Genomic DNA, 24072 nt, shown 5'->3' with positions numbered 1-24072 from the left:
CGCGTTATCCGGGCGGCGGATTCTCCGTGCGGCATTTTAAATTGATCATCCGTGCGCGGATTATCCGTGGCTGACGGCTCGAGATTGACAGCGCCGGCGCCGCCTGAATGCTGAAACCGTGCAAACGCTCGTCTCGGGGAATCCCCAAGTTTCTTTCGGGGAATGCTTCGTTTATGTTTTTACCTGTTATTTTCGCGTGTTATTAACTAGCGAGTATTGGCAACTGGCGAGTATTGGCGACCGGCGACCGGCTCATCGCTTATTAGTTAAACGTAAACAGGCGCACAAAATGCAGCGTACGGGTGCTAATGAAAAGCGTAAACGCAATGTTTTAACTATTGAGCAAAAAATGGAAATTTTGAAACAGTCTGAAAATAACATAAGTGTTGCTATTTTGGCTAAAACATATAATATTGGAAAACAAACGGTTCGTGACATTGTGAAGAAAAAATCCCAGTTACAGAGCTTTGTAGCAAAAGCGGATAGTGCAAAAGCTATTTCTGACAGGAAACCTCTAAAAGGGTCTACGTTTCGAGAACTTGATGATGCTATGACCAAGTGGTTCTTGCAGAAAAGATCAGTGGGGGTTCCGATATCAGGACCTATGTGTACTAGGCAAGCTGAAAAGTTTCACAAGTAGTTGAAAATTAAAGGCAACTTCTCGGCATCTTCTGGTTGGCTTTACAGATTTAAAAAACGTCGTGGAATACGAGAATTAGCTGTTCAAGGGGAGAAATTAAGTGCTAATGAGGTAGCTATGGTAGAATTTTGCTATGATTTGGAAAATCTCATAATAGAGCATGACCTAAAACCTGAGCAGGTGTACAACGGAGATGAAACTGGACTCTATTGGAAAGCAATGCCGAGAAGGACACTTGTTGTAGCCTCAGAAACTAGTGCACCAGGTTAGCGTTACATACATATTTTTTTACGTATAAAATATTTCTCAAAGTTGTATTTTTTTTTAGGTTTCAAAGTAAGCAAAGACCGTTTAACAGTTTTATGCTGTGCTAATGCCTCAGGAACCCATAAGCTTAGGTTAGCCGTCATTGGAAAATCCAAAAATCCTAGAGCTTTTAAAAATATAAAAAGATTGCCTGTGGATTATTATAATCAAAAGGCAGCTTGGATGGATCGAGTAATTTTTAAAAAGTGGTTTTTCGAAAAATTTATACCTCAAGTAAGAGCTTATCTCAAATAAAATAATCTTCCACCAAAGGCTGTACTGTTACTGGATAATGCGCCATCGCATCCTGATGTAGAGCAACTAAATTCAACAGATGGGAACATACTCGTAGCATATTTTCCTCCGAATGTAACATCTATTGCCCAGCCAATGGACCAAGGTGTTATAGAGACCATGAAGAGACTTTACAGAAAAGACCTCATGCTGCAACTGTTGGGAGAAGATGACATTGTGGGGTTTTGGAAACGTCTAAATTTGAAAGAAGCAATTTATGCTGTAGCTCGTGCTTGGAGTGATGTGAAAGTGGATCACATTAAAAAATCATTTTATAAAATAATGACTTTAGAACATGAAGACGGTTCTGAAGATGAAAATCACTTAAATGAAGGTGAGCTGTCCGTCGGAAATATAGCAACTATTGCCTCACAAATCAAAGGTTTAGAAGAAATAGACAATAAAGAAATACAAGAATGGATAGAATGTGATCACCAAGAAACAGGGTATCAGATCATAAATGACGATTATCTACATAACAAGAGCTCTGCAGAAAGTTCTGACAAAAGTAGTGATGAGAATGAGAGTTCTGATAAAAATGATTGCGTCATTATGACGAGTCATCGAGAAGCAAGGGATGCAGTAAACATACTTATTCAATATTTTGAAGAACAGCCTGTAACTAATGACATTCATGTACTTCAGCTTAGAAAAATGAAGGAAATTATAGGGTGTAGAAGTTACGAGGCCCAAAAACAAACAAAAATTAGTGACTTTTTTTAGTGATTTTTTTATATATGTATACGTTTATACATAGCAAATACATTATGTCTAAATAGGTAATAAAACATTTTTTTTTGTTGCATTATGTTTTATCACGTTGTTTCTTTTCGTCTGGCACATGTATTTGTTTAAATAAATTATGTATTAAAAAAATAAAAATTAGTCTTTGGATTATCCGTGTTTTCGATTATCCGGCGAAGGCTTGGTCCCGGCTGGCCCGGATAATCGAGGTTCTACTGTATATCAATATCACTCCTTATCCATTTACATTATAGATTAAATGTGTTTAGACAAGTGTACAAGAATTTTTAGTATGCTTATTGAAAGTCCATCATGAAATATGTATATTGTCTACCTTACTCGATTCTTTTTATCTTTAATTGGAACATGAGAAAATGACATTTGGGGAAGCTCTTGAAGAAAATTAGCTTTAATTTCGTTGCTAAGCGGTCCGCTTTGGATTTCGTATAGAATAATAATTTTTTGGTAAATTTCTCTGAGTTAAAAACATTAATTTTACTATAATTTTGTAAAATTGAATTAGTTTTAAACTCAAATAACTATTATAAAAAAGATCTATTCTGCGATATCCCAAAATTTAATTCGATTGAAGAAAAGTAACTACAAAATAAGCCTGGTTTCTTGTTTTTCTGAAGATTTGTTTCCTAGTTAGAGCCTTAAATGTTATTGATTCTGACCTGGCTAAGTCAAATCTTGGGTGCGGAATTTCGGTATAAAAGGAATACATTATTTAGTCGTATAAAATTTTTGTAAGCAGACAGCAAGCAAGCAAGCAAGTTCCTTACTCTAAAAGGTGATTTCTTACCAAGAATTCCTGAGTGATTTGTTAAAGAAAAAAAAACAAAATAGTTAAACATTTAAGCAAATAGGGATATGGCGTCACATTTTGGGTACTTATCGATCAGACAGCTTTTTAAAGTGGTTTTACGAGAAAGCTGAAAGATCCCGTTACTTTTTATTCTAGACGATTATGAAATGATAACTACTGGTTTTTAGATATTGATGTGTTTGTATGTGTATGTGTTTATATGTGTTTTTTTCCTTGAAAATTTTTATTGAATATGTTAAATAGGCAAAAATATGCAAGGCTATAACATGTTTGTATATAAAATTTTTCATTTTAAAAGCCTTTGCTGTTGAATAAAAATATGTGGGTATATATTGTAAAATATTTTACATATTCATAAATCTAAATTTATATCGTCGTCTCAGTATAATACAATAAGAAAAAGTATCAAGTACGAAAGTCAGCTGAAGAAACATGAATTTACGCAAACTAAACACATAAAATAAATACTATAAATTCATACTTTTCAAAAATACAATTTAATTTGGAGTAGCCAATCTTAGGTTCTTCTAAATTTTCCACCTTTTAATGAGTTTCATTATTATAAATTTTTTATTTTGTAAAATAAAATATTAATAAAAAAAAATATCTTTACCAAAAATCCAGCAAAACCATATTTTTTTCTAAAATATCTAGATTGCATTTTAATCACTCCCTCGACCCTCCCCAACCTCGTGCCAAATTGCGTCATGCAATCTTATATTATTATATCAACTTACTTTTAATTATTTTTAATAAAAATGGAAACACTAAACAGTTCTGACGTTAATGGTGTAAAAAATTATAGCGCTTTTTATTTAGTTATTTCAAATGTCTACGCAATCAATATTCTTCTACCACTAATCATAACGATTACAATTGGAACTCTATACACTTCACTATCAGCTCTGCTCAAAACACTTTTTCATCACGAGTGGCTATCACCATACTAATTTAAAGTCAACACCGTACAACTGATACGATATCAGTAATAATTTTTGTGAACATAAAACTTTAAAACTTCATTGCATAACACTGTTATGTGATTATAGTTCGGTATCATTCATCTGCAACGTGCAGAAATATCGACGTATGCAACAAAAAATAATTTATCAAAATTGTAATTGTATTTTTGGATATAGATTTGGATATTTTACTTTGATTACTAATTTGTGTCTCACTACTAGTACGAAATTTGTGTCCCGAAATTTGGAAAGCAGCAAACGTGATGCTTAGTGCTGTTAGGTTTCAGCAGAGCCTTTGATACCGTTGATCCTGATCTAATGTGCGAAATACTCTCTTACTTGGGCTCTTCTGAAAATACAGTTCTTTTCTTTGTAAGCTTAACTAATCGTCAGCAAAGAGTTATTTATCGCGGAAGCTAATCATCTTTCCGACCAAGCTTAAACGGCGTTCCTCAAGGTAGTGTGATGGGTTCCCTTTTATTTATAACTTACACTGCGCTCTTTTATAGGTTTTTAAAGCACTGTAGACATCACTTTTATGCTGATGATTTGGAATTTATTATTCTTTTAATCTAAAGGACGCCAATATTGCTTGTCAAAGAAAAAATTAAAATTTAAAAAATATTTCAAACATTTCGAAGGCACACTCCTTATTGCTAAGCGAAGATATAACAGAAGTGTTGTTATTTGGTAAAAATGCAAGTGTGTCCCTAAATGATCTTTCAATCTAACTTTAAATGAGGTGCACTTAAAATTTACCAATTGTTGCCGTAACATGGAACTAATTCTTGATAATGACTTAAGATTTACTCAGCATGTCTCTAAATTAATAAACACAGCAACCCTTAAAATTAAAACTCTTTATAAACATAAAGAATACTTAACAAAAGATATTAACCTAAAGCTCTGTGATATTCTCCTTTTCATATTGTGGTGTAGTATATTGGCCATGCTTACGACTAGAAGATAGGGTAGGTATCACTGCAAAGACTTCAAAATTGGTGCATACGTTTTGCATTTGGGCTTGAAAAGTTTGAGCCCAAGTTTGATCATGAGCTGTACGCGTGAATCTCACTGGTTGAACTAAGATGAGCGTTTAAAAGTACATATAGCCTGTCTAATATTTAATCTTAATAGTAAATTGATCAACTGTGCAAGTATTAGTAGTATTTGCATCAGATATAATTCACTATATTTACTCCCATCACACCGATTTATTCCAGCGGTCCTTTTCTTACAATAGTATAATAATATATAATGATTTGCCGATTGAAATTAAGTTGTCTTCAAGTTTTCAGATAATTAAGGGGAAATGTCGAAACCATGTGTTGCCACTTAGGAATTGATAAGAACTTAAATTGTTTTCGAACTATTGTCACTACCCTTGATCTTATATACATGTGTTCTTGTAGAAGATTATCTATAGCCTACATTTATAGCTACCTTTATTTCCTTGTTTATTTTAATATTTGCATCAATTTAGCATAACAACAGGTAAATGTAATATAAAGTGGTTAGTTGAATATCTAAATACTTAAGATGGTTGCGTGGAAGAGCATGTAATGTACATGAACGTCGCCATTGTTCGAATTATATCTTATGTTATCAATCTATTAATGAATAAAGAAACATTATTATTATTATTGTTTTTTGAAAACGGCATTAAAGTTATCGCTATTTACCCTCATATTTGTCAAAAAAACAAAATCACATATATATATATATATATATATATATATATATATATATATATATATATATATATATATATATATATATATATATATATATATATATATATATAAATCTCAATTTCATCATTCTTTTATCAACAAAAAAAAAAATGTTAGATATTACTAATATAAACATAGAATAGTATTTTATTCTAATTAGTTAAGTTTGTACACTCACGTAAGTCGGTATTTTCATATTTATCTATTAATTTAAATAAAAATATTCTCTATATCCAATTATTATTGCTAACAGCGTAACGTCCGAAAGATAGAAAGAAATTAAAAAACTCACAGAAGAGAACATCGTATGCACAAAAATATTCCAGTAGTCGTGAAGTCAAGTTAAGATTTTGAAAAAATCCTTATCAGAGATTAGCGAAAATAGTGTTCTTTCGCATGAAAATACATTCACCAAGACACCCTTACGCTAGGGCATGAAAGCAAAAAAAAACACCTTATTTTAGTTGTTAAATTAAGTCTAAGGGATTTTGGCGTAGTATAACAAGACTGGTACTAAAACTGCAGAAATTCTTGTTATGTAGGATGGAGAATTAACTTAAATTTTTTAAAATCTATTAATGATTATCTAATTAGCACATTGCCAGATTAGTCATAGTAAATAGGCCGGATAGAAGACCAGATTCTAATGCACTTGATTTCTGACTCGTGCTGTAAAAACTTATTAAATTATAAAAAAGCAATAAATACATATCAGAACGTTCTTGAGAAGGATTTGAAGCTAATAGAAAATCATCAGCTAATGTTATCATAAATAATTTTTTTCATTATTTGTTTTGCATTGTTTTTCTACATATTATAAATATCTTTAAATTGGTATTAGTGTTATCCACTTTATGTCCTGTCATGATTTTTTTTTAATAATTTATAACGTCAAAGCTCAATTTTGACAAGTCTTAACTTCTTATTTTACTTACGATTAGTTTAAACTATTTTATATTATTTTAAAATAGGCTTATCTTATATGAGGCCTAAAAAGGATAAAAATTAAATTAAAATGTTTCAATATCCGGGATAAAAAAAGGAATTTGATAATTTAAATGTAAAATATAATATTATAATAAAAACACTTTATCAGAAGATTGTCTGCAATATTCCGATTGAACTAAATAAATCTATTTGTTAAATAGGCAACAGTATGTTGAGATTAGAGGACCTAATCTGATGTTTATAGCAGTTTCTAGTGTCTCTTAAGGATCTACCGAAGGTATTAATCTTTGTTGTATGAAGTCTTTTAGTAGTTTGTTGTTGTCAAGATTAGAACTACATTATGAGATATAGGTAAAAACTATAGAACTGCGTATGTACATTGACATTGCTTATTAAAATACATGTTTTATAAAAACTTTAGGTTATTATTCATAGCAAGAGGATAAATATTATTTGCTTCTAAAAAATGTACAGTATTTTCAGAAGGAAAATATGTTTTATTTAAATTAATTTTAATTAAAATGTATCTTATTTATGTTTATACATACATATGTTTATACAACAAATAAAGTTAATTTTTCAGAATTTCTTACAAAGCTTCTAACAAATACAAAACAAAGTTTTTCCACGTGGCCAGTAGTTTACAAAATGTGAAATTATTTTTAATGAGATTTAAGCTCGTACTTTAGACTTAGATTTAAATATTTTTATAAAAATATTTAAAGATAAGACTATACTTATCTAGTAGTAAATTTATTTTGTTTTTGTTATGGTTTCACTTATTTTTTATATTTTTTGTATTCGAATAATTATTTCGATTGTAAAAATCATTCCCACTACTAAATTTTGATTTGTAATTGGCTTCTGGCTGTTGATACTGTAATATAAAATACATAATAAAAAATTATTTCCCATAAAAAAAAAATACACAATGTTAGACCAGGATAGAAATTTCGCCATCATTTCGCCATTCCGAGATATACTGTACAAACCACCCAAGAAAATAAATAATGCCTAGATTGCATGTTTTTTATTTTTTGCTTAACATGTTTTTTCTTTCTTTATTTTTTGCTTTTTTCAGAAGAAATGCTTTTGTTTGGCATAATAGTATTATTAACTATTTGTATTTACTTCATTCCTACATATTTAATTTTTGCTATAATTTTACAGGGAATAATTTTTTACTAAAGCTAGCGCCTTGGGAAAAGGCAAAATATATATTTTTAAAGAACTAAGTCGACACAAAAATGTCAAAATCATTCATTCATTCATTTCATCAAAAATTCAAGCATCCAATATTATATATGAAAAAGAAAAACAAGCCATTCAAGAAAAGCTTTAAAAAAACACAAATTTAAAACAACTATAAAGAAAATTTAGAAGTTTTTTGTAATAGTAATTGCTCCTCTAATATAAGCAAATATAAATAAATATTTACTAACTTACATTTATTGACTTTTAATAAAAATGGAAAGGTCAAAACACTGGAAACCTTAAGTCCTGTCACTTTTTATTTTATTTCAAATTGTTACTATAAACTCATGCTGTTAGTAACAAACATATCCTCCTCTAGATCTAAAATTCATCTACACTGCACTAAAATAACTCTACCTAAAACACTTTCTCCTTTGCGAGCGGCTATCTGAAGACTGATTATTTTAAATAGACCGCTCAACGTGCAATCGATTCCAGTATCAGTAATTATTTTGGTGAACATGAAATTTTAAAGTTCATTACACAACACCGTTATATGGATATACTTTTGTATCACTCGTCTACAACGTGCAGAAAGGTCGGCGCCAGCTACAAAAAAAAACTCATCAAAATTATATTGATTTTCGTAAATAGGAATAAACTAATTACGTAAATTAGACTAGTACTGTAGGAATCCCGGAAAACTTCCACTCATTAGCTTTTACAATGAAAAAGAATATGATAAAACATCGATCAGTGGCGTTCGATTAATGATATCGATCATTTTGTTTTTTACGTTAAAATTTGAGGTTTAACACGTATCATAGAACGCGATGTTTACGGAGGATGGAAAAGTGCATGAAGCATATTTAGAAATGTAAAAAAACAATTATGAATTCACTATTCATTGAAATAATAACCAATACAATAAGAACACTACACAAACTAAAGAATCGAAAGTCCAGGATGAATAGACAGGAAAAGAGAAAAAAGCTGAACCTCAATTGCTGGCAAAGATTATGTGGTGATAAAAAAATATATGTCTTTAACGTACAGCTATCGGCACCAGAGGAAAAACAAGTAAAACTAAGAAGCTCCTCAGAATAACGGAAATGAGAATTTTAAGATCTATTTTGAGTCATACACTTTGGAACCTTTTTTAGAAAAACAAGTTAGCATATAAGAGAAGTAATGCCGCAGCATTGAAAATTCCAACACATCAAAACCCCCTTGGAAGACTTAGACAAAGTAAAGTTAAACAGCTATCTATAATTTGACATGAAAGAGAAAAAAATTCTATGTATAAGCAAAATAAATTGATCTAAGCTATTTTCTTCTACTTCCTGTATATTTATTTATATAATACATTAATATTTAATTGACAATTAATAAATACCATTTAACATTTATTGAAACACATATTGCCTATTTTTATATGGAAGTATTTTTATTACAAAAAAGGGTTTAGAGTCATTAAAAAAGCTTTTAGGTACTCAACTTCATTTTATAATAGAAGAGGACTTTTATTTTATATCTAATATTCACCTACACTAACCACCACATCGTTTCACAAAATATATATTAGTGATGAATGTCTATACTAAATGTTTTTTAATTTAGTTTAACAAACGCTCTTACATCCGTTGGTGAGCAATAACTGTTTTGAAATAACTGAAAAAACTAATTGCGAGTTCTTATATCTTTGGCTTCAATAACATAAAATAGGTACCTATAATAAATTTACCTATACAATTGTACTTAGGGCAATTAATCCACTAATTGTATTCTAATATTTTGGTTAATATTATGGTGATTATTACATATTGTTAATTTGTTGATTTTTTATTACACTTAAAATCATTTAAACATTTTATGTCTCAAGGTAATTAAAGTGACAGTTAATTAATTTGAGTACCAATTTAATAAAGTGGCTACCTTAACTTTTTTTAAACATTTATTTTTTATTTACGCCAGATTTTTTTTAATTGTTTATTAATAATAATAGGTAATTCATTTTTGTATCTCATAACTTGCTTTTCGTCAATTTCCACAAAAACGGTGATATTTACCGACTTTTACTAAGAGCACCTTTTTTATGTAAAAAGCATAGGAACATCATAATCTAATGCCCAAACGGGCAGAAATTATAGCCTTAAAGAAATGCACCTAAATTTACCAAATACCCCCCTGATTCTGAAGCCTCTGGTAAATATTTTTTTTATTTAGTAGGTTCAAAAGAATAAACGTACTAACAATAATTTACCTCCCAAAATTGGTTGCGGTAGCTAAAGTAGTTCCATAGCTATTAAAAAAAACTAGATTTTAAAGGTTATTTTCAAAGAGTTCTAGCTCCCTGAAGAAGCTTTTCCGGACCCATGTTTATATGAACTTTTGTTTTTCTTTTGACGTTTTCTATCTGCCCTAGAAGTTTGTAACATGATCAACGGAATACCCTGTATTATCAAGAGACCTAAAGATTGGTTTTTTCCAAAGGCTGCATTTTAATGACTTAAATACTTAAGTAAATATTCTAATGCAAACGATAAAGAATACTAAATATATATATCATGAAACAGCACTGATATGAAAATAATGCTTGCACGTTAATAACATACCAATAAAATTTAATAGTATTTTAATATATGCAAATAAACCAGTCAAAGTCAAAACATTGGATCTGCAGATTTTTCGAAATCTTGTTTGCAACGTAAACATACTTATGGACCGAAATGGTCAAAAGTCTGTAAACAAAGCAATTAAAGTTATGATGCAAATATATTTTATTAAATTACCACCGCTTCAGAACGTGAATTTTGGTAAATATTTGATTTGTACTTAAATATTATGTAATATGCAATGAACATATAAAAAATGGCATATGAACTTTTTTTTAATTCTTCCAGCGATTTTACAGACTATTAAAAATATTTGAAAAATCCTAGATTATCTTAACAGCCGCACGGAAGTCATCTTAGTGGTACGGTTACGTTTCTATCTATAATTAGTTCAATAATAGTGTCCAATTTATCTTTAATCTCATGAAAATTAATATTGTAGATTAAACATCATTGAGACACACGCTTCATTTTAGCAGAAACATTTTACAGGTTTAAGAGACTATGGTACCAAATTATTAAAGGTAACATGCAAAGGTCTTAGATCCTTATTTACAAAGCTAAAAGTAAACTCCAATCACCAACTTAAATTATCACGAGAAAGAAATAAGAAATACTAAGAAGCAGCCTAGCCTCTAAACAGTCGGCTGACACAATTTACATTGTTAAGGTAAAAGTACAGCCTCAAAGCTTTAGTGCATTTCAAGAAAAAAATCTTTTAACAATAACCCTAATGTTGCAAGTAGTACTTGATATTCTTTACCTCTTTTTTTCCACTTCACATTCTTTCATCTGGAGAACTTTTAAAATAAAATGGTCTAAGAGGACGAATATATTAAAAGGCAATTAAACGTAGATTTGAAAAATATTGAAATTAATCACTTCTGAACATTAATTTATAAAAAACTTGAAAATTCATCATAGTATACCGACGGATTAATAATGTTTAAGAGTTTAAAGTAGTAAAATATCGAAAACTCGAAATAAGAAATTTTAAAAAACAGTTAATAGAAAAGCTCTTGCTAATAAAATGTATGTACCTGTTTTTTATAACAGCTCGACATCTATTCGATATGCTGCTAATGAAATTGTCAATGTCGTTTTGCTCAATTTGTAACCTTTGTGCATAGAGTTCGGCACCTCTTCCCTTCTCTGGAACATTAATTGATTTAAAACACGCCTTTTCATCATATCCCAAACGTGCTCGATTGGATTTAAGTCAAGGAATTGTGCAGGCATGGCAATATCTGAATAATATTGTGCTGCTCCAAAAAGTTTCTAGCGATTCCTGCTACATGCGGACGTACATAATTTAAATATTTTTACCAAATTCTGTAGCACGTGAATGAATAATGTGTTCCAGAGTTCGATCGTTTGCTGTTAAAACCCTTTAATGAGAATTATATTAGTCCTGAAACTTATCGAAATATCTAGCTCAAACTATTAAAGTTCCGCCTTGGTATCTGTCAATTTCTTGAATAGTTTGCAAGCGAGACGCATTGCCGGTGTTCGCCACACCCTCAGCTTGATCACCTTCTTGAATCAGGATGTAAATTAAATCTTGATTCATCAGTAAAACGAATGCATGTCCATTCACACTCTTGCCTATCCTGATGTTCCTCGGCTTATCAGAATCTTCTTGCGCCCTATGTTTATCTAGCTTATGCCTTATTGTTTGAGCAGTGATACAAATGCCATATACATTTTGAAGCTCACTTCTTAGCTGGCTGGCAGTATTAGTGGTGTTTCGCAATGCCTAAAGGCGAATAAACCTGTCTCGTCTAAATTTTGTTGATTTTATTGAATCAGCATGTTTTTACCTCACATTACCAGTCTCTTCAAATCTCTGCCACAACCTTCCTATAGTGCTCGTCTAAAAATTGTACTTAATCCATTCTTCAGTTTACCACATACAACTTAAATTTATTTAAAGGAATGTCTAGCAAATTTTATCTTGGAACCAAATTTTTTTCATGTAAAAATTAAACTTTTTTTTTCCTTGTCCCCTAGACAATTTTAATGTGTACCATCTCAGAGAACTTCAGATCACTTGATGAGGTGGGTAATAAAAGATCAAAGTATCGGTGCTTCACTGGAAAACAATTTCCATGAAACCGATTCTATGCACAAATATGTGCTGATGATAATCTAGTCTTAGAAATATAAAACAAATTTTGTGAAGAGACTATGTTCCCATTGCTCCCAGGAAAAATCAGGTGTAGTATTCAGTAGAAAAAGGTATGTATTGGGATTTGAACCATTGCCTACTAAACGATAAACCCTGGCATCTTATCTAAAATGTTTTTTAATGGTGCAATGGCGTTGAAAGACATGAGCTAATCTTCACAATAAGTAGATTTTGTAAGGACTACATAACTGAAAGAGGAAAAAGACAAAAATCTGGACAAAGCCAGGTGAATGTGAATAAAGATTCTATAATGAGAATCTATAATCTCAGTTAAGATTTTAGATAAAAGAAAAAGAGAAATATTTAAGTGATAACTTATCGAATTTAAATCAATGAAATTAAATTTTGACTACTACGTCATTTTCTTTGTTTTTCGCTGGACTGATGAATAAAAAGCAGCTAAAATTAAGTTAAAAAAAGTTTTTATTTATTTAGTCAACAAAATTAAATACTTTAGTCAACAGAATTAAAAATAACATAATACGCGAAACACTCATTTTATTTTAAAGTAAAGAATATCATTAGTTCTAAAAGCATTTATGCTTCCATTATAGCTAATAAAATATGCTATAATTGACTTTTCACTTTAATCCACTTACTAAGTCTTAATATTTTAGTAGCAGTCAGTAATTTAGTTGGTTGGCATTAAATATTGTGAGTGTAAAAAAAATGATTAAGTTTTCAAAAAGATTCATTTTTAAACTAATCGTTGCTGTAAGTTTTCTACTTTATCCACCAAAATTAATAATTTCCAGCAGGTTGCAGAAAATTTATATAGGAGCCTCTTCGTGTTTTACTCTATTCCAACTTTATTTTACGACTAAAATGATTGCAGGCTTAATATCTCCGAATAATTCAAATAAATTGCCTGATTTTAACTTGATCTTGAACATAGTTGGCATTGTAGGAATAAATGTGTTCATTACTATACAGATTTTAAAGAAAACCCAATATGTGCTTAACGTTTTAAAATTTATTTATTCAAATAAGTTGGTTTATTTAAAAGATTTACAGGCAAGAACCAGATTTATTATGGCTTTTTGGATACTTGTCAGTTTATTAAAAATATCTCTACTCCATTTTTTTCATCATATACAAAGGAAATTAAGTATTGAAAGAATAATTTATGCGTGGTTAATAAATAGAATTGAGGTAGTAATATTAACTAGCGCAATATGTATTTACCATCTAAAAACCATTTTACAATGTTTTAATGAAAAACTCTTAAAAAAACAAAATATATCTGATATGAGATACATGCATTTAGATATAATAAAATGCACAGAATATATTAACCACATTTTTGGAGCTATCTATTTCTGGATTTTATTGTTGTATTGGCATATAGTATCTACAGAACTATTAACAATACTTACTAATACAAACACCATTTTTCAAGAAATCTCTATCTCTAGAATAAGTATTTTCGACATATCTAGTTTTACGGTATAGTATAGTACATACATATGGTATTTATTCAGAACTCAAGTTTTATTTTTTTTTAGATTTTAATATTTTGGTTAGCTATAATTGGTCACCACTTAAAAGTTGAGTCCAAAAGAACAGTAAAAATATGTTATAAATTAAATGATGGTTCATTAAATAATTTATCAATTAGTAAAAAATCTACAACTACAAATTATCTGCGCATTGCTCAGCAAGCTTATCAAAGTAACATGCAAATTGTCGTTGCCGGCATTTTCCCCATTGAGCATAATTTGCTTTCTGTAGTTGGATGGAATGTTTTTAGTTATATTATATTTTTACATCAAATATCAGGTCATATTAAGTACTAAATTCCTCTGAGTAATGCTTTTTTTTAGTACGTAAATATAAACGTTTCTAAATATTTAAAAATATCCTATTATAATTTTTTTAAAAATGGAGTTTATTTATATGTTTAATGCACTTTGATGTAAATAAAGAAAAAATATTACGATTTTACTTAATTATACCAACCAGTAGCTAGTTATAGGGACTAGTATCGAATTAGATTTGTACGTTTCTTTTTAAAATAAAAAAGTACTCACACAAGCTAATTGTTTTTAAATTTTTAGGTACTCTGTTGTGTAGGTTTCTCTGTCTGGTATAAAAAAAACATAATTTCTTTAAGTGATATATGGAAGTTAATGAAAGTTATATGGAAATATTTATATTATTTATTTTTCGAAATTTATTAAAGTCAGCTAACAAATCTATATAGTTTATTACGAGGTGGTATATAAAACCTCGTACACTGTGTCCCATTTTGGATCAGATTGCAGGGTATCTTTTTTATTTTTTAAGATATAGCTTTGCGGTTTTTGCGACCCTGTATCACTTTTTTCTAAAACTGAAAGCCACAAACAGAAATATTCCTATTAGTTTTGTTCCTGAAATACAGGGCGAGAATAAAAATGTTCACTTTTGGAGATATTTTTATTTCTCAGGCCCTGTATAAGATAAAAGAAAATTAAAACTGCTTATAATAGATATTTTTATATATAGGTCAAAGGCGTATTTAAAATTTTCTTTTAGGGCACTGTCTTTCAGATTGAGCATAAACTTAGTATTTTTTAAATAGGATATCCTGTATATTTTAATGTTAAATTTTTGCAATTTTTTTTCGGAATACATTAATGTATCAAAACCTAATCTTTAATTAATTTTAGCTTCAAAAATCAGAAAAATCCATATTCATGTTTGTTTTTTAATAGTAGGCCATGAAGAATATATGGAGTGGCCCTTTTAAAAAATACCAATTTTGTCCCAATCTTAAATACAGTACTCTAAAAAAATTATATACGCCTCTGACTTTTATGTAAAAATATCTATTATAATCAGTTTTCATTTTTCTATCTTCTACAGGGCCTGGAAATTAATAACATCTCAGAAAGTGAACATTTTCATTTTGACTCTGTATTTCAGGAACAAAAGTAGTTGGACTACTTTATACTTCTGTTTGTGGCTTTAAAAGTTTTAGACAAAAGTGATACAGGGTCGCGAAAACCGCAAAGATATATTTTAAAAAGTTACAGAGATATCCTGCAATCTCATCCAAAATGGGACACAGTGTACATATAGTTAGGACTGGATAGTTTTGTTTTTTTTTATTTTTTTTTATTCATATGTTTAAGTTAAGACACTCTTAATTCTAATTTAAAGTAGACTTGTTTTAACTACTCTATCCTGCCAGTCCACCACAATAAAGTGTTAAGATCATTTTAAAGGCATTTTTAGAAAATAAAATTGCTTGTGCTTTTTTGCTCGCTAGTTAACAAGGTGTTATGTACAATCTATTGAGACATATAACTTAAGTCTTCATTAAGTTTGATAATAGTTCTATCAATATCTAATCCTGTAAAGCAAATAAATTTCAATAACGCCTGCATGCACGATATAATGGACTCCTTATTAAATGTACATCAACAAGAATCCAAGTCCTAATCTATTGTTTCTTTCCTTTTTAATTTGATAATGTTTATTAAAAATTGAAGGAATTTTAATTTATAATTCAATATTGTCAGTAAAGTACGTACCAGTTAGTCTGTTGACAACACCAAATTGATAAATTGTCTAAATTTCGAAACTCATTTCAAATTTGGAAAAAATGCGAAGAGTTTCTGATCGATATGTATCTTTTATTTAAATTTATTGACAAGAAAAATCATCATTAATAATTGATGTGATAATAGTTGCAAGTTAATTAAAGATTAGTATTTTTTGCATCCTCCCACAAGCATTAAGACGACAAAATTAAACAAATTGTAAATAAAATTAAGAAGATATTTCTATTCAATTTTTAAATACAACAACACCAAATTGATAAATTGTCTAAATTTCGAAACTCATTTCAAATTTGGAAAAAATGCGAAGAGTTTCTGATCGATATGTATCTTTTATTTAAATTTATTGACAAGAAAAATCATCATTAATAATTGATGTGATAATAGTTGCAAGTTAATTAAAGATTAGTATTTTTTGCATCCTCCCACAAGCATTAAGACGACAAAATTAAACAAATTGTAAATAAAATTAAGAAGATATTTCTATTCAATTTTTAAATAATTTAAATTTGTTATCCTGCCCTCATTAACTACGTTTACGATATTTACAACCGTTTTTTACTCATACTATTTGCAAATAAGGTCTACTACACTGATTAATATTTTATGTTTATCTTTGAATGTAAAATTTCTTTTGCATTTTTTAAATTTGCAACAATAAAAATTATTGCCACATATCCCACAGGACACAAAGGTCTACCAAGTACAATTTTTCAAAATTTTCTCATAGAGAGCTGTAAACCATACCCGCATAATCTACCTATTGTTACGTACCATATGATTTAATTTAGATTCAACTAATCTTAGACAAGAAGTTTTTTAGCGTGATTTTTTTTTAGTTGGCGGATATAATTAAACTGATTAAATCATACTAAAGAAATAGTATAAATACAAAATTTCTATGATAAATCGGTGTACAATTCAATATTGCTGGGTTGGTTGCTAAGATTTTTTTTCCAGAGGTTCATTGATCTGTTGCTATAATACAGCTATTATAGTTAAAGGTCGTTTCGTTTACTTATCGGTTATTTTAAAGGTGCATCAACCCACATCGTGGGATTTTAATACAGTGGGCAATACCTAAACTTCTTGACAACCTTGTCACTATTAACTTATCTAAATTACTTAATAAAATAATTATACACTAGCAACATAGTTTTTAACGGGTAAGGAGTACGGTTTCAGCCCTAATGGTCTATCAAGATGATATATCGGCTGCCCTTGAAAATCAGGTGGTCGACATTTATACAGTTTTCTGGAAGGCATTCGATAAAGTTAATCTTCGGTTTTTCATAAGTTAATTAAACATTGGCCATTCCCATAACTGGTACTGGATGGTTTTCTTGTAAGTATAATAATACCTAGAGCATTGGTGTGTATACTTGTATGCCTACAGAGGTCCTTAAAGTCTTGAAAGACCTGAAAGTCTGTCAGATGTCACATTGTGAGTCTTTACTTTCTATCATATTTATCAATGATGCAGAAAAAAATATTGATTTTTTAAAATTTCTTAACTTTGCTAACAATCAACAAATCTGAAATATATTTCAGATTTGTTGAAGCAAGACGGCGCTCCTCCTCACTGTGTTCTTCCCGTTCGGCAATGGCTAGATGACGAGTTTCCAGAGAAATGGATAGGGCGAAGGGAGCCTATAAAATGGCCTGCTAGATCTCCTGATATAACGCCGTTAGACTTTTTTCTATGGGGTCATTTGAAATCTATTGTGTTTACTCCCCAACCTGAAAGTTTGGATGAACTTCGTCAACGCATCATCGACAGCTGCCATGATATCCCACAACATGTTTTTGAAAATGTCCGTCAGAAATTTGAACATCGCCTATATCATTGTTTGGCCAAAAACGGGCAACATTTTGAACACTTATTGAAATAAAAACTGATATTTTCATGTTTTTGTTTTCTATCTGAACAAATTAAGATAAACAAAGTTTTTTCTAGTTTTCTCGAAAACGAATCTTCCGATTTAAAAAAATTAAACATCAAAATAAAAGACGTCGAAAGACCTTTTAAACAAGCTATTACTCGATACCCCTTGCCATTTAAAATTTTTAAGGGGATGACCCTGGGGGCAGAGGGTGAAAGGGGGTGAAGTAATTTTAGGTTAGAAAGTTGTCCCCCTTGACAAACCTTTTGACGTATTTCGGAGTTTTTTTTTAAACAGTGGTTTTCGATAAATCCGTGGTGGGAAGTTTTCAAATTAACACCCTCTATAAAAAATACCAAAATAAACTGACACTCTCCAGTGCTATTCCTAAGAGAAGTTCACGGTCCTTATAGAAATACTTCTTATTCTAACAATCTAATTCCAATTTACATAGTCAATGTAACTTGCCCAATTAAAGCTATACGACATATTTTAGAAACTTTGTGGGATCTGTGGTGTATTTGTAAAATCTGAACTGTATTTTTTATAAAAGAAAAATTAAGAAATTGGTGTAAACTTTGAATTTTCTCGCTATTACACTTATGTTACGAAATATAGTCTAAATGTACAGATTCAATAATTATATAAAACACTGAATGAACTCAGCAACAAATCCAAACATTAACTGAACAGTTTTTGTATTTATTAAGTAAATACAATAGTAAAATAATCAAAACATGTGATTATGTAAAAATAATTTCGAAGATTTACGTATTAACAGCTAAGATTCGCTACTAATTGTATTTGATTTTTAATAAATTCATGAAGGAGTCTTATCTAACACCAATAATTCTTGGCCAATTCTTAAACAAATTATTTTAATCAACTACCAAGTATAAAATTTAAAAATATTTGCTACTTGTAATCTTAATATCTAATAATATTATTGTAGTATAGAGTATTTTTTATAGACTAAAAAACCTTATGTTATCGGTAATGAGATTATTTAAAAATGTACTAGACAGGTTCTAGACGGTTTTGTCGACAAAAATTTACCACGCATTATCTTATCAGTATTAAATGAACAGCACGCACGAGGACTGAAATATCAAATGATAGTATTATTAATTAGATAAGTTAATGAATTATATTTTTATAATCTTTTAGAGGCAAGTCTCTTAAATAATGGAAAAAAATAAAGAACTAATACTTTGTTTTGAATATTAAATCATCAAAAATAAAACTCGGTGATCTAGTTTTCTATAAACAACTATTCTTTTACCAACTATATAATCATAAGTATATGTTGATATAATATGCTATAAGTGTTCTATAATATCTGCTAAATAAAGCAATGTAGCAGTTTATAAATAGCATTATTAAAATGTTCTTAGTAAAAAGTAAAAATATATTATAATATCGACCTAAAAAGTGACAAAGATAAAGACTTAACACGATACTGAAGCATGCAATATGGATTTAGTATCTTTTTGATAACTTGTCCAATATAATTTCGTCTAATAAGCTATGCCGCATCTTTTCAATTTGTTATAATCGAGACTAATATATTTTATTTTCAATTATCTGAACTGTTGTCATAAAGTAGTATTAAGATAAAATATGCGTAAAATAACATGATGTAAAAGTTAATTTAATTAATAATACAATAGGTGTTTAAGTTATCTTAACTTGCTGATGCACGTAGCCATAATTTTAATCTAAAGGGACTTTTTTTAATCCATCTATTTTTCAATGGATTAAAAAAACCCAGTTATTTATAGAGACAGGTATTTTCGAATTTGCCAAAAACATAAAAATAAGGTTAAAAGAGGTCACTCCGTTTTAGATCTCATACGGCGGCGGCGCCCGTGTCTAATAATTTGGAAAGCTACAATATTTTATCCGCTAAGCAAAAATAAATATTTTATGATTTTATGCTTATAAAAATAACTCGTATTTTTAAAATTAATTTAATATTAACTTTATGCTGTAGTTGTTATTATATTCATATATTTCTAATTAATATTACAGGTTGATTTAATTTAAAACCTTGTTCAAGCAGTTGAAATGTATTTTTTAAAGAACCTTAGAAGGAAATTCAATTAAGTTATGCATTATCATTGCTTAATTTATTATTATACAAGGTGTCCGCGACAAAACAGTCCACCCTGAAAAATGAATTGTTTAGCCAAAAACGGCCGAACACGTTAAATTTGATATTAAGGGGGATATTTATTGACAGAAATTGCGTTTCTTTGACGTCATCTCCACAGAGCCCCTATGTAATTTTTTTTTTTTAAATTGGAATAGGAGTCGTGTGACTCAGCAATTTTGTTTTCGACATAGCCCTTTTTTATTTTATCAATTCGCCTTATTTTAAATGAAGAAAAAAGTATCTAACATCTATTTTATTAAATATTGAAAATGATCTGCGTCGACCTCTTTAGAAAAATACAATTGTTGTTCAAAACATCTGCGCACATTAGCGAACATTTCAGGAATTATTAATTGACATTCGTTAACAAGTTTATTTCGAAGATTTTCATCACTTCTCCGGCAAATATATCGTCCAGGAAGTACGTCGTTCAAGAAATGACGAACAAGCTGATCTCTCAGGCTACCACGCCATATATTAAGTTTTTGAGGTCGCTGCTTATATTTTTCTCGAAAGAAATGAGGATTAGTGTCACACCAGTTAGACACAAAACTTGTTACACGACGATCAAAATCATCTTCATATAGCTCATATACTAGTTTGACATTGTAGGACGAACCATACTTTGAGACACGCCAGATGCGGTAAAATCTTTAATTATTAATTAATTTACCCTTTTATCCGGATGATTACCATTAAAAGCACGTGCTGCTGCTCTAGTAGACTTATTTTGTGGATAATACAGACCCAACAACTCTTTCTTGCAGCGTATAAACCATTGTTATCAATACGATCAATATCACCAGGATTATATTACGACTTCGTGTTTTTATTGCACACTTCAACAAAACACCGACACCAGAATAAAAATAACAAAACCGTCAAAGTATGCAGGTATTTACTGCATATGACGCTATTTAAAAGAAAATTTCAAAATGTATTTTTTTTCTTGATTAGAGATAATACCTGATTAATTACAAAAAAAAATAAAGAAAATGTATGCAGGCAAGAAAATTGCAAGATCTAAGCTTTTGAAGAATGTTAACTGATGAACAATCAAATCTATTCAATTAACATATTAAGAAGGATAGAACTCAGATAGACTTTATTCACAGCTAAAACTCTATAGATTTGCTTTGAAACGACAAATTATAATTGGTATTCTGGAATCATCTTAGAATTGTCCCAAAACAGATGCTCTAGCTCGGTCTGCTCGGTACACAGGTTACAAGACCTATAACATCTTATAGCTCTATCGTGTGGTGGGGCAAGACTTCTTCAGAAAGCTGAATAGCCCTTCAAAACTAGCTTGTCTATCTTTAGAATGTCACCAACAGGTGTCACTATTTGGTTTAACCCCTTGTATTCTTATTTACAGAGAGGCTTTGAGTACGACAAATAGGCTGTATATGGCTACAAATGACATTAGAATAGAACGCACAGAGCTGATGGATAAAATGTACAGCTGCACTACTCACTATGGAAATCTCCTCAGATATGCTAAGAAAGAACAAACACGAACCTTACCAAAACTTAAAAAATATAATTAGGGATCAATCATGCTTTTCCACAACTAAAGTAATTCACAAAATTTCATTATTACGTTACATGTTATTACATATAACATAAAACAAAAGTCGCACTATTAGCACAATCTGTAAGGTGCTACTCTTCTACGACCTTTCAGGTACCTATCATCCCAAAATACTCTTTTTTATAGAAATCTTCTACTGTTTTTTTGAGATATACTATATAAATATAATATATATTATATAAAACGGTTATTTAATAATGGATATTGTATAAAATACTCATCATTCTTGGACGTATGTTGAAACTTGTTTTGTAGAAGTAGAACTGCAAAGACCTCTACCATATATGTGTGTATATTTTTATACATATTTTTTATTAAAATTCATATGTTTTTGACGGTGGTCATTTTAATTTTATAATTATTTCTTTATGTAATAAAAGTTTGTCTCGTAAACGATATAAAATAAAGCAAGATATTTAAATTAATCATACTTTTTTCTTATATAGGGATCTTGTTATTACTGATCATAATATAAAAATTACGATTTCTTTAAGAAAAAGTGTGACATATTACACCTTGCATGCCATGTAAATAAAATATAATAAGCACCTGACAATAATGACCGAACGGTATTCACTTTCTTTTCATTGTTTTGTGTGTTTCTTTAACATATTATCAAAGTATTTGCACATTCAACATTCTTGAAGATAAAACGTTACTACGTACATCGACTTATGAAGTAAAATATTTGTATCTGTCTATAGCAAGTAGAACTTAATTAACTGACCTTAATTACATTTTTTAAGAACTATTATTTAACACCATTTAAAAAAGGCAGCAGTCTACAGCTTTAGCGTTATAACATTAATTATTATATGGAATGACGCATTTACGTGAGTTTTTGTAAATTTTGAATGATTTAGCTTAGTCAGTTCTTCATCCCCTTTATCAATTTTGCGTTTAGGCCATTGAGGTTTCAACCGATTCATGAAACGAAAGTGGAAGATGAATGAACCATACAGCCAAGAGGTATAAAGATTCGCGCAGATAGTAAGTACGTGTGACGCGTGAATAGATAAAACATTTTAAGAAGTTAACGTAGAAATTAAGCATAATGCAGCAGAATTGTAAATTGCAGCATTGTAATGTCTAAATCTATACACATTTTTTTTCTGCTTTACAAATTTGCATTTAGATAAAGAAATCATATGAAATGGAAAATAGAAGACAAGATGAAATACAAGATCTTATATAATATGATAATAAAAGATTTAAAAAACAAAAGTAATAAAACAAAATGAACAAAAAATGTTGTTCGACTAATTAAAAGTGTTAATTATGCTTAGATGGTATTGTGTGAGAATTAATCACATTTCTAATGGTTAATATGTCCTCTTAAATGACATAAAGCATATCTCAGTTTTTACGCAACTATATGTCTAAGATATAAATTGAAATAGCTGTCAAAGCTTAAATACTCAATCTTACTTAATAAAATTTTTGTTTCGTATGACAAGTTTCTTTAGTATATACATATTTATATAAGTTATTAATTATCTAATAATATTAATTTTATTAACTAATAATCTCATTAAATTGGTGCTCTGAACTAAATGATATGATTAAATCACTATACTACATTCATAGATCAAATGCAAGATCGTGCATACAGGTAATAAAACGTCATAAGATTAATGTGTACGACATTATTCATATATTCATATATTTCCCATGTGCTGACCGCATGATAAGATTTAAATAAAGTTATTTTAAGCTCGAAAGCCGGTTTATTTTCAACAGGCATGAGGTAAATAAATGATAAAAAGCTACCAGAGGCGAACCTAGTAAATTAGTATACACTAGTAGACCAACAAATATACTCAGTTATTTTTTGTCACTTAATTAAATTAAAATAAAAAAAATAAAATTAAAATATTTAAAAATATATTTCTAGCATACCATGCCTTTAGCATTTAAGCGTTTAATTCTTTATTTTCCAAGGTGGCTATAATTGAATTTATTTTACTGAAAACTGTACAGGGTGTCCCAATTTCGGTCCCAAATCTCGAAAACCGTAAGAGTTACGTTGTTACGTGCGTTGATCTGTGGCCTGCTGGTACTGTAATAGATGGCCATAAAGCACATCCCTCCCAGCAAATAGCCTTACCGCCAACTCCAATGTCCATTGCTGCCCGAGCAGCCTCCGATAACATTTCAAAGCAAGAAAAGCTGATTAAGATCAACTCAGATAGGGAAGCCATAGCTGCTGGTAAGTCCTTAAACGGTGAAGCCGTCAACATCAAGATTGTGGAGAAAGCCAATAACGATAGTGGTGGGCTCCATCTCGACCCAATGATCCCACCAATAGTACGGCTCTCTCGTAAATCTGGCATGGAAAATGATCGTTACCTGTTGGCTAGACTGAGAGATCCTTTACTCCTTAAATCTCTCAGACTTTACCTGGCACATCTACATGATACCGACGAGTACATGTTTTGATGG

The 24072-nt window shown here is 29.8% G+C and overlaps 2 protein-coding genes across 6 annotated transcripts in view; one reads left to right on the top strand and one right to left on the bottom strand.

Moving 5' to 3' along the window:
- LOC126742875 (protein phosphatase 1 regulatory subunit 3B) overlaps positions 1–24072 on the bottom strand; it is an 84509-nt gene that overhangs the window by 6695 nt on the left and 53742 nt on the right. The window contains exon 1 of one of the 5 annotated variants that reach the window (XM_050449726.1): positions 8068–8144. The exons of 3 other annotated variants lie outside the window; for them this stretch is intronic. The gene's annotated coding sequence lies outside the window, so the exon portion shown is untranslated. One more of the 5 variants, XM_050449724.1, reaches the window with a different exon arrangement.
- LOC126742825 (jerky protein homolog-like) lies at positions 290–24069 on the top strand. Its single transcript, XM_050449629.1, has 5 exons — positions 290–636; positions 688–905; positions 969–1138; positions 1220–1876; positions 23572–24069. Exons 1-5 carry the CDS (start codon positions 290–292, stop codon positions 24067–24069), a joined length of 1890 nt encoding a protein of 629 aa, XP_050305586.1.

This window comes from Anthonomus grandis, chromosome 12, assembly GCF_022605725.1.
Source record: "Anthonomus grandis grandis chromosome 12, icAntGran1.3, whole genome shotgun sequence".
In the NCBI taxonomy this organism is placed as follows: Eukaryota; Metazoa; Arthropoda; class Insecta; order Coleoptera; family Curculionidae; genus Anthonomus; species Anthonomus grandis.
The sequence above is the reverse complement of the archived record's forward strand: the minus strand, read 5'-3'. Positions and strand labels throughout refer to the sequence as shown.

What these genes read in the sequence shown, in the direction of transcription:
- LOC126742825 (XM_050449629.1), top strand. Translation starts at nt 290, where the DNA reads ATGCAGCGTACGGGTGCTAATGAAAAGCGTAAACGCAATGTTTTAACT. An exon ending in CTCAGAAACTAGTGCACCAG is followed by an intron (nt 906 to 968) that starts GTTAGCGTTACA and finishes ATTTTTTTTTAG; the next exon opens with GTTTCAAAGTAAGCAAAGAC. An exon ending in AGGCAGCTTGGATGGATCGA is followed by an intron (nt 1,139 to 1,219) that starts GTAATTTTTAAA and finishes CTTCCACCAAAG; the next exon opens with GCTGTACTGTTACTGGATAA.